The sequence below is a fragment of the Callorhinchus milii genome, unplaced genomic scaffold, assembly GCF_018977255.1.
Source record: "Callorhinchus milii isolate IMCB2004 unplaced genomic scaffold, IMCB_Cmil_1.0 Scaffold22, whole genome shotgun sequence".
Taxonomy (NCBI): Eukaryota; Metazoa; Chordata; class Chondrichthyes; order Chimaeriformes; family Callorhinchidae; genus Callorhinchus; species Callorhinchus milii.
Genome location: NW_024704763.1, coordinates 2,687,203 through 2,698,602, shown reverse-complemented (window position 1 = coordinate 2,698,602; position 11,400 = coordinate 2,687,203). Strand labels below are relative to the sequence as shown.

Sequence of the window (11,400 nt, the reverse complement as noted above, 5' to 3'; positions counted from 1 at the left end):
TGCTGTTACCGAGTTCCCCCTTCTTGTCAGCATGCTACCCACATCATGCATTGCAGCACATTGAATTAACATCAATGTGATAAATTAATACGATCCTACAGATAAAGTATGGGAACTGCAGCTGCCGCAGGCAAATTCTGACAATAAGTGACACAAGTGATTTCTCTCAAATCATAAACTTCAGTCAGACCATCTCTGAACTAAAGACAGAAATGTACAGTTAGGCCTTTGTTTTTCCACTATTAGCGGGTCTAAACCACTGATGCAGAAAAGAAAAGATTGTGAAAATAAAGGACGGATTCTGGAGATAGAATGTGCTGTGGAGCCCAGGCCAACGACCCACCTGATAAGTTGGTCATTCACTTCAACCTCTGGGTGGAACCTTGCTGGGAGCAAACTGGTTGCCACATTTGCCTACGAATGCACAGTCACTAACCCTAGTATCTTTGAGACATTTCAAAATTAATAGGCACTGAATTTTACTTCTGCATTTAATCTGACAGTGAATTAACGGCTGATGGTTTTTTTTCGCTTGGATCAGCTTGCGAGAAGTTGTTTGACTTTTCCTTTGTTGAGGGAACAGAGAGTGATTGATGTTTAACAGACGTGTGCACCCACGTCAAAATGATTATCACCGCCATTGGTGTTACTGTGAAAGGAGTGTGGGGGCAGAGGATGTCACAGCTCTGAGAGCTGCGTGTTTCTATGTGAGTTAGGGAGATGTGATGAAGTGCGGCAGATGAACACAACAGTGCTAAGTATCTAGGACCTGTGGAGTAAACTGAAGTGATGCATCACCTGTTTAATGTCCCTGGGGGTAGTGTTCCACTAATGGCCCATCAGAGGCATCTGGTGGCAGAAAGAAGGTACCGCAATGGTAGAACGATTGCATTACGACTTGCATCTCAACACACTCTGGGACGCAATTGGCTGCCGTGTTTCGCCCACAAAATATTCAGTCAATTCACACGCTTTGAGTCGTCTCAAAGACGTGATAGGGCGCTACATCAAACGCAAGGATTATTATTATTATTATTATTATTATTATTGTTGCTGACCAATGATTCCATCAGTGGCGAATTATTGCACTTTGTGTGGGAGTTTTTTTTAAAAAATTTTATTAAGGTAAACGCCACCCCCTCCCCCACCCCACACACACATACATACATGCACACACGCGCACCATCAACCCCTCCTAACGGATATCACAACTAACCTACGAGTAAATTCTTATGCAAAGTTGGCATAATCGGGCAGAGGCATGCAGTGGTGAATTTTCAAAGCTCCGGGTTTCTCCAAAGCGAAACAGGGCATGACGAAATTGCGAAAGGGGTCTGAGAAAGTGAAGAGGTGCTGCGCTATGTCGGTGTTGAAGAAGGAAAGCTTCCCCGCTTTGTAGTCCAGCAGCACCCCGATTCTTCTGGGGGGGACTGTGATCCGCAGGTCTGCTGCCACACCGCTGTGCAGAAACACAAACTTCCTCCTGCAGGTTTTAAGTGAAGAAAAAATAACACAACCAGCAAATGCCTCCATTGAAACTGCAGCAATGGAACGTAGAATAGAGTGTGGGGGGAAAGGGACAGGGGACTAAATGCATCGCTCTTCAGAGAGCCAACACAGGCACTATTCATGAGACGTTACTCTTTGCATCACCTCCGGAACATCGCCAGACTACGGCACTACCTCACCCCTCACGCGGCTGAAACTCTGGTCCACGCCTTTAGCACCTCAAGGCTGGACTACGGGAAATCTCTCCTCGCCGGCCTTCCCGGCCCTCCCTCCACATTGCAGGTCATTCAGAACTCTGCAGCTCGTGTACTGTCCCGCACCAGGCTTCGGGACCACATCACTCCCACCCTCGCTCGCCTCCACTGGCTCCCCATCCCCCAGAGGATCGAATTCAAGATCCTCATGTTCACCTACGAGGCCATTCACGGCCTCGCTCCCTCCTACCTCTCTGACCTACTATCCCCCTACCTACCTGCCCGTACCCTCCATTCCTCTGGCTCCGGTCTGCTCCACATCCCCCGCTCCAACCGCCCTACCATCGGTGGCCGTGCCTTCAGCCTCTCAGCCCCGAGGCTCTGGAACTCCATCCCCCAGTGCCTTCGCCGCTTCCTCCCTTTCCTCCTTCAAGGCCGGTCTCAAGACCTTTCTCTTTGACCGTGCCTTCAGCTCCCCTCTCGACTCTTTACCCCCTCCTCGCTCCCTCCCTTCCCTCCCCTCACCCTGACCATTTCCCCCCTGCTCGGGTCCTGATGGGACGTTCTCCCGACGTGAAAGGCGCTCTATAAATGGAATCTTCTTGTTGTTGTTGTTGCAAATCTACAAAATACGCAGTTGCAATTACCTGTCAAGCGTGTGTCGATGTTTCGAGGTTATGTGTTCCACATCAAATGATGAGCTAAAGATTGGGTGTAATGGCACCATGGGGTCTCAAGCATACCTGGACGGAGTAAAGATGTGTCTCATGCACCATGATGTGATGTTTGTGCCGAGATAGCCGTCTCGAGGTGTATCTGGTGAAGCGACCCCAATCTGATATTCTGTGGTTTCTTCCACCTCAACCTCCCAGTAATGTTTCCCTCGGACAGGAGTTAGCTCCCCCAGCACAGCGAGGCATCTGCCGGGAGACATGAGATCGAGATGTTTCTCCCACAAAATACACAGTCACTACAGTATGCAGTATATTCTGGAAAGCGCTTGGAGATATCTCAACGACGCGATAAGGTGCTATATCAAATGCAAGGATATTATTATTATTATTATTATTATTATTATTGTACGCTGAGTGACTGGTAACTACCATAGCAAGGATAGAGTCAGAGTGAACAGAGCAACAGTCTAATGCTGTAGAATATGATCATTCAATCAACAGACTTTAATGCTTAATATCTGACTTGCCTTGTAAACCTATCTTCGTATTTCAGAACTTCAGTCAATATCGCTTCCTCCTCCTCATTGTAAACGATCGTCAAGCCATCATCCAGAATAGAGAGGGATGGGTGAGCAGTGCTCTCATTCAGGTAAAGGCAGGTCCCTACAATGGAGAGATTTCACCAGACTATTCCCATCTCCACCCACAACGAGCTCAATCCACGTTAAAGCCTCTCAGATCGGACCAAAACTGACAGTTATATTGTAACATGGCGTGTTCTCTTATGACAAAAACTGTGTGTGTACATTACTGTTTATTAATTAATCAATTTTTTTAAAAAAATGATTAATTAATTTAAAAATAATATTAATTAATAATATTAATTAATTGTGCATTAATGTTCCATCTTAACCTCTATTGTTTCAATTGGTTAGTGTAACCCTGACTGGAGATAAACGCAGAGCTAGTTTCAATAGTTACAGTGTAAAATGATTGTATTTCCACTCACAAACCTGCAGTTCCCCCCCCCCCCCGCCCCCCACCGCTCTTGACCGCCCCCCAAACCCCTCAAATCCAACCCCCAGCTCGAGTGCAAACCCTCAACTGGTCAGCACTTCAGGATGTCCTCCTGGTGTGAATGGTACTATAAAATGCAATTTGTCTGTTTGTTTGGTTGGTTGGATGATTGTTTGGTCAGTTACGATGGTATTGGCTGTAGTCACTCTCGCCTGGAGGTTGACCACAGAGTTAGTGCCTGTCCGAGGGTAACATTACTGTGTGATTGAAATCTTCCCGTGACCCAGGTCAGGACGGGAACTCACCCGCAGCTTTTATAGTGATGGGTTGGCTCCTATGACTGGAGCCGCCTTTGTTCACTGCCCTGACGTAGATGAGGTAACTCTGTAATGGTTCCAGTTGTATCACTGCTTTACATGACGTGATGCCCACCATCGACCTACAGAAAGCAAACAGTTCAAATGAGAGAATGGCTCCCAAGTCTGACAGGAAGTTAGAATGAATTTCTACACTGTTCAGAGCAATGTCCATCTCTATACGAATGTCGGACAATGTAGCTCATACTGAGAACCACCCTCTTGAACTGCAGCTCTCTTCTCCCTTTCTCTTTAGCCTCAAATTCAACCTTGCTGGTGGATTCCATTATGGATTTTGTTTGGGATTTTCTCTAAATACAATAAACTGCTGTTGGCTTGTTGAGGACTCAGGGGTTGAGAGAGACTGAGTCCTATCTCTCTGTATTTACATGGGATAGGGTGGAGGGTGGAGTGGCGGTGGCGGTGGGGGGTGACAAACGACAGACCTGGTCCTCACACCTGTGCCCATGATCTGTATCTATTTGCTCTACTTCACCATCGGGGCCCAGTCCCTGCTCACTCTGTGATGGATTCGGTCCAGTCGCAGCCACAGCACACTTGGCAGAATTCCACCGTGTAAGACTGGACGGAGCTGCCAGCCGCCGGTTCCCACTGGATGGACGCTGCATCCTGACACCAGGTACACTCCCTGCTCTTGATGGCGGGCGGCACAGCAACTGAAACACACAGTACACGAGGAAGTTTGTTTGGTCTTTCACCACCACTGAGACCTCACCGTCTAAAGACAGATTGGTGTTTTGTTGACCCAGGCAGAATCCCGGTGAGGCTGCTGGTGAGCGTGTCACGTGCCAGCGGTGACGGTGGTGTTTACCTGTGGTGTACACGGCTCTGTCGCTTGCCCCGCTGGTGCCGCTGCCGTTTGTGGCTGTGACCCAAAATTCGTACAGCGTGCCCGGCTGCAGGTCGCTCACGGTGCAGAACGTTTCCTTCACTTTCAGGGATGTGTCTAAATCTGAGGAGGAGTGGGAGGCAAGAGAGATGGCGGTTATAGCCGGGTGGTAGACTGGGTCATTGGCAAGACGGCTAGAAAGCCACCATCAAAGGCTGTAACAACAACAAACAGCGACAACAAATTACATTTGTATAGCGCCATTCCCGTCAGGAGGATGTCCCAAGTCGTTGCTGATTACTTGAAAGCTACAAAACCCTCGTGATATTCTAACTACGCAGCCCAGGAATTGTGGAGTCCTGTAGCTCAATGGTTAGAGCACTCGCCTCGCAAGCCAGAGGAGCCGAGTTCGATTTCCATGCAGGGCGAAACCTTAGGCAAGTTTCCTTACTCCACACGCCTCTGTTTACCCAGCAGTAAGTAGAAACCCGGTTGTTAGTCGATTGGTGGATCGCTTTTCCGGGGGTAATAATCCCTTCAAAGAGTATTATAATAATTTGGTCACTCACTCCATGACTCTTTGTGGAACCCTGCTGTGTGCAATTGACTGCCGCATTTGGCCCACAGAATAGACAGTCAATTCGCTTTACAGTGTGTTCTGTGAAGCGCTTTGGGACGTCCTCCCGACGTGAAAAGCGCTATATCAAATGCAAGGATTATTATTATTATTACTGTATATTCTGTGACCCTCTTTGAGATGTCTCAACATGATATGGATATCAAATGCAATAATTATTATTATTATTATTATAGTGATTCTGCTGCTACAATTAACTTACAGGTTTACAAACGTATGAGCTGGGAATGGGACAAATGAGGAAATGTATGTGCATCAGAAGAGGGTATTGTGCAGTTGTTAGGAAACATGTGTATATGGTAACATACCTGTTGGTCCCTTGCTCTCCTGCTGAGCGCCGGCTTGAGGGAGCTGTATGTAGTAAAGCTGGTAATAATCCACTGTGTCATCTGCCGAGAGGCTCCAGCAGACACGCACGGCTGTGGTCATGGCTGTGTCAGGCGTCTGAGGAGACATTGAGGGAGGGGAGGGTGCTGCCAGGCAAACACACGGGAAACAAGTTACAGGGAGAGTGATGGCTGAGTTACGCTCTGTCAGACTGAAGGATTTACGTGGAGGGGTGTTTGGGGGGGGTCGGGGGCTCATGTCAGGAGGGCAGGTTAGTGTTGGTGGAGGTGAGGAGGGGGTCCTGTCCATGTCCAGACCCATTATTCTCACTTGATTTGGTCTTTATTCATTTGCTTATATTAAAAAAACAGTCACTGTGTGTCACTTGCCTTTGCAAGTGTGTAGATGTGTGAGTATCACCTACAACGTGTACACATAAGTGTCACACTGACCTACAGTGTGTATGTGCGGTATGTACCTGGCATACTGTTGATCGAGTCTATCAGTTGCTGCACCTCTGACGTGTCTGTCGGGAATTTCTCGAACTCTGCTGTGGTGGGAAGTTCCAGGCTCACGTCCTCTTGGAGAAACTCTTCCAATCTGTTGAATGGATCGCGGCAAAATCGGGTTAAACGTGATGAAAAGAGGCAGTGGAGAACCTGAGGATGGATGCCTTTAATAATCTGCTTTTCTCATCAGTTATATTATTATTAATAATATTAATAATTCTTATGAATATAAATATAATTATTTATTAATTAGAAGTAGAGATGCCAGGAGCCCAGAGCTGGCTACATGGCAAAGACCAATCAGGAAAATAAAATGAAGAGCTGAGAAGCTGATGGATTGAACACAACCTGCTTTGAGCTGTGCCTCATACCTGTCCAGCGTAGCACCTCCAACCTGTTGATGGAGCAAAGGAGAAGAATCAGAATTATTGCTTGCCATGAGTTAGTATTTTCACTGTGTTATCGAAAAGTTGGTTGCAGTTAACTGACACTTTTGCCCAGAGTCTCCACTCTTGAAACTAGCTCATGTGTGAAGTGCTTTTTGCCCTCGTTCAACATCATAAGTCAGTTGGAATCAAATCAAATTAATCAAACAACAATAATAACAATAATCCTTGCATTTGATATAGTGATCCGCCAATCGAAATTTTCCTACGGTTTCATCCCACCGTCGAATCGAACGCAGGTCTTGTCGCTGGCGAGTAGAGCGCAGTAACCACCGAACTACAAATCAACTTACAAATACAGTAAAATCATCTCGGAAACCTACAATTAGGAGCTTACCTTCAAAAAGGCTTCATTGCCTGCGGACCTGCACACCTCCTCGGTAGATTCCATCAGTTCTTTATAGGAATCAATGCGCTGCCCGGAATGGACCAGCTCCGCATACAGCTTCTCCAGTTTCTGTTCCTTCTGCTCCTCCAGGCTCTGAATCCTGTCCTCATAACGTTGCACCAGGAACTGCATCAGGTCATCATATTGCAGCTCCACGTAATGTTCTTGTTTGCCAAAGTTTTCCTGTTGGAGTGTAATGGTAAATTAGACGCCACTCCCAGTGTCCTGTCCAATAATCCTACAGATTACGTGATCATTGACTTCATGGCTGTCTGTGGGATGTCGCTGTGCAATAATTGGCTGCCGACAAATATCCATTGACTGCACTCGACAGCAATGACCCGAGAAGCACTGTGAGATGTTTTGCCATTGTAACTGTTTTGCCATTGGGACGTCCTCCTGATGTGAAATACAAACGTCATTTGTTGTTGTTGTTGTAATACATATATAAGAATATTAGAACATAAGAAATAGGAGCAGGAGTAGGTCATTCAGCCCTCAAGCCCGCCCCGCCATTTAATAAGATCATGGTTGATCTTCTAACCTAATTCCATTTACCCGCCCTATCCCCATATCCCTTAAACCCTTTAGTTTTTAAAAATCTATCGATCTCTGTCTTAAAAATCTATCGATCTCAGTCTATCGATCTCATAATATCAATATTATAAAAGCACATGAGAGATTTGAATGAAGCAAACCATGCAATCTATTTGATCTTGTTCTTCCATAGTTCTCCTCTGTCACAAAGTAAGGTGAAAAGTAGATTAAATATCGACGGACAACGCCATGAAGGTGGACGCCGTTTCTGAGCGACAGTCACGATCTTACTTCCACAGTGATGAAGATCTCTTCCATTTGATTAGCAAACGTCTCCATCTGAATAATTTGCTGCTCCAGCTTCCTCAAATTGCCTTGGCACTCGGACTGCAGAAAGGAAGACAAAAAGTGTGAAGGGAATCAGACAGTGGAGCCTTAACGAAGAAAAAATTGTGCTGTAACTTAGATTCTTACCGGAAAGTCATTTTGATCTAATATAATAATAATAATAATCCTTGCATTTGATATAGCGCCTCATCACGTCTCAAAGCCCTTCATGGAATATACTGTAAAGTGAATTGACTGTGCATTTTGTGGGCGAAACGCAACAGCCAATTGCACACAGCAGTGTCCCACAAACAGTTGTGGATTCAGTGACCATATAATTAGTTTTTTTCTAAAAAATTATTATTCCCGGAAAAGCAATCTGCCAATCAACTAACAATTAGGTCCCTGATTACTGCTAGGTAAACAGAGGTGTCTGGAGTAAGATTGCCTCAGGTTTCGCCCAGCCCGGGAATCAAACCCGGGTCCTCTTACTTGCGAAGCGAGCTCTCTAACCAACACGCTACAGGACTCCACGTCTGCTTCCATACCTTGGTTTCCTCTGCTGCACTCGCCAGTGTGGTCACTTCATGGTTCTTGTGGGAGCCAAATAGCTTTTCAAATGCAGGGATGGGGACATTGCAGGCCTGGCAATAAATATCAGGGGTGATGTCCTCTGAGACGTTTTGATCTTCCAATTCTGTCGTATCCGGGAGACCGAGATCATTCTGCGTTTCAGCCTCATCATCTACTTCCTTGGCTGCAAAGCTAAGAGACTCAAACTCCTCAAAACCACCCAGACTCCGGTCTGACAGTGGGCTGAAAACCCGGTCGCTGAACTGACTCATGCTTTCTGAATAATCCACTATTTGCTGGAAGGGATCAAATCCCCCCAGAGTTTTAGGGAGTTCCAGTCTATTCCCACCACTTGTAAAGTCTTCCTGTAAAGGTTCACAACGCTCATCTTCATCATAGATGTTGTATTCCTTGATAGGAGGTGACTTCCGTTCTTTGTCCTGCTCCCAATTCTCTTCAGCACCTTGGACCCACGGTGAAATGGCCTCGGCCTTTTCTCTGCTGTCTGATTGCTTATCTGTGGCCAAATTGTGGCTGAAGATCCCTAATCCCTCAATGGGCTCGTCATATAGGTCCATGTGATAGAACTGAAATCCTTCTGATACCATCTCTTCTGCACTGAGATCCTGGGATGTATTCTCGGGTGTCAAGGCAACCTCACTTGGGAGCAGTTGGTTGGGACCCTCAATTTCTTTGCTAATTCCCCCCTGTTGGGTGGGTTGATCTACTTCCTCTGTGTTTTCCATCTTTCACAAGGAAACAATAGTTTTTTTCCGTGTGAGATAGGTCAATGTCTTTGCGAATCACCCAAGACACTTACACTTCGGATGCTTTTTCCAGGTCAGTCCACTACAAATGGAAACAAATAATGTATTTATGTTTGTTATACTATGGTTAAGGGAGTCACTTAGTAACTCAATCCTTGTTCAGTACAGTGTACAGTTTGGGACATGACATGTGCATGTGACTGCCAGGATGGTGGTAGGTGAACTGGATGGACCTTGGTCTTCTTTGGTGTAGCAATTCTTATGGTCTGATGTTCAGCTCTGAAATGCTGTACTCACTGAGCCCTGTTACTTTCTGTCTTGTTTCATTTCCCTCTCTTTGCTCTCTCACTCAAGGTTCAGCAGCATAGCTGGGATTTACTAACTCTGACGCCATTTCCTTACAAATATTCTTGAGGCAGCAATTGCCAACAGATGGTGACGGTATAAAGTAACAGTGCAAGAAACGCTCAGCAACAGCCCTCCCCTACCCAAACCCGAGAATGCAACATGGATCCATCTGGACTGACAGAGCAATCAATAAAAATGATTTGCATAAAAAAAAAGCTGAGATCAGAAACAACACAATTTTTTGTTTGAGCACTTTGATGAAGCAGCTTTGAAATTTTATGTAACCAGCAAGTCTAATTTTGCTGTATTGCTTAACAGGATTCCTAGAAAATGCCATCCCATTGGAACACAAAGAGTTAATACCCTCAACGCCACATTGAGGTTTATGCGAGGACGAAGGGAAATGATACAAAGATGTGACATTTAGATGTAAATTTACAGTACATATTTAAAATGTGTTCCTGCCCTTGTAAGGCTGCAATTGCCTATTTGAAATCCAACTTTATAGCTGTACAAACTACACGAGACTCCTTTAATGATTGAAATTGCATTTCGTTCACAAACAGGTGACTGCTTACCTCTTCGGTCGTCTGTATTTGTAGATTTTATGTTTTATGCACCTCTGAACTCTATCACCATCTTTCTCTCTATTCAATTTTCTCTCGTTTCCTCTGTCTTGTTCCCCCTCCTTTCTCCCTCGTTCTCTCTATCTTGTTCGCTTCTCCGGTTTGGAGAAGGATCGGCGGGGTATATTTAGCTCCGCTTTGGATCCTGTTCCTAGCGATGCACCAACACGCAGTGACAGCTGGTGACAGTGAAAATGACCTTCAGAACAGCCTTTCCTCCCATTCCGAGCGTTTCACAAGCACCACCCGAACCAACAAACAGACTAGTTAAACGTTTTCCTTATAGTATTTAAACTTTTTATTATTTATTGTAGTGCACATTACAGCTACCTCAGTGGCAAGCCCTTACGAATCTCAGAGACGCGAATCGGAAAATAAATAGCCCGTGGCAGATGTCGTGACCCATGAGAACAGGGTAGGAATAAGGTTCGGAATTCATTACCCTACATACGTGGCGATTGAATCCATGAAAAAGGAACTGATATCGGAGAACAGCTGGAAAATGGGATTAAATGGGCTCGTGGGGTGTGATAATAATAATAATAATAATAATAATCCTTGCATTTGATATAGCGCTTTTCACGTCGGGAGGACGTCCCAAAGCGCTTCACAGAACACACTGTAAAGTGAATTGACTGTAAATTTGTGGGCGAACGTGTTTTTTGGCGAGTGCGGTTTATGGCAAATGGGTTTCTGATGGGACTGGTACATGTCGGGCGGTACGTGATGGATGTGGTACAGTGTAGGGTGGGCGCGGTGTGCGGAAGGCGGGTTGTTATCACGGGCGGAGTTTACTCTGGGCACGGTTCGTGCCGGGGAACTTGGCAAATTTTGCGGACGAAGTGCGGGGAGTTGCCTGGTGCTGTTGAGTCACGGTTGACTGTCCGGAGTCTAACGTGACTGTCTGACTGTTTGACCGGGACAGTCCACCCGGTCCGCGCTCCACTTTTGCCGACTGCTGGGAGGCGTTCCGCCCGGGTTCGAAATCGCTTGACGCCATTCTTCCTGCGAAGCCCTGCGACGCCGCCCGGAAAAGGCGTCAAGCGGAAAAAATTATTATGATGATGATGATGATGATGATGATAAAGAAGATGAGGAGGAGGAGGAGAATATTGGGCTACTTTGGGGGCTAGTGATCACCCGCGCGGGCGCGGGAGGCGGGAGGGCGTGGCGTTGGGCTACTTTTGGGGGCTTAGTCATCACCGGCGCGCGGGCGCGGGAGGCGGGAGGCGTGGCGTTGGGCTACTTTTGGGGGCTTAGTCATCACCGGCGCGCGGGCGCGGGAGGCGGGGCGTTGGGCTACTTCTGGGCTCGT

At 46.4% G+C, this 11,400-nt stretch overlaps 1 protein-coding gene across 1 annotated transcript; it reads right to left on the bottom strand.

Moving 5' to 3' along the window:
• Positions 1–1,142: 1,142 nt before the first annotated feature.
• LOC103186461 (fibronectin type III and SPRY domain-containing protein 2) lies at positions 1,143–10,605 on the bottom strand. The gene is made up of 13 exons (XM_007905515.2): positions 10,038–10,605; positions 8,320–9,193; positions 7,736–7,831; positions 6,857–7,090; positions 6,445–6,467; positions 6,043–6,164; positions 5,546–5,710; positions 4,583–4,723; positions 4,271–4,427; positions 3,700–3,833; positions 2,905–3,040; positions 2,447–2,623; positions 1,143–1,483 (listed from the first exon to the last, which is right to left on the bottom strand). The coding sequence occupies exons 2-13, from the start codon at positions 9,088–9,090 to the stop codon at positions 1,231–1,233; spliced, it is 2,409 nt and encodes an 802-aa protein (XP_007903706.2). The 5' UTR covers positions 9,091–9,193; positions 10,038–10,605; the 3' UTR covers positions 1,143–1,230.
• Between the last annotated feature and the right edge of the window lie 795 nt (positions 10,606–11,400).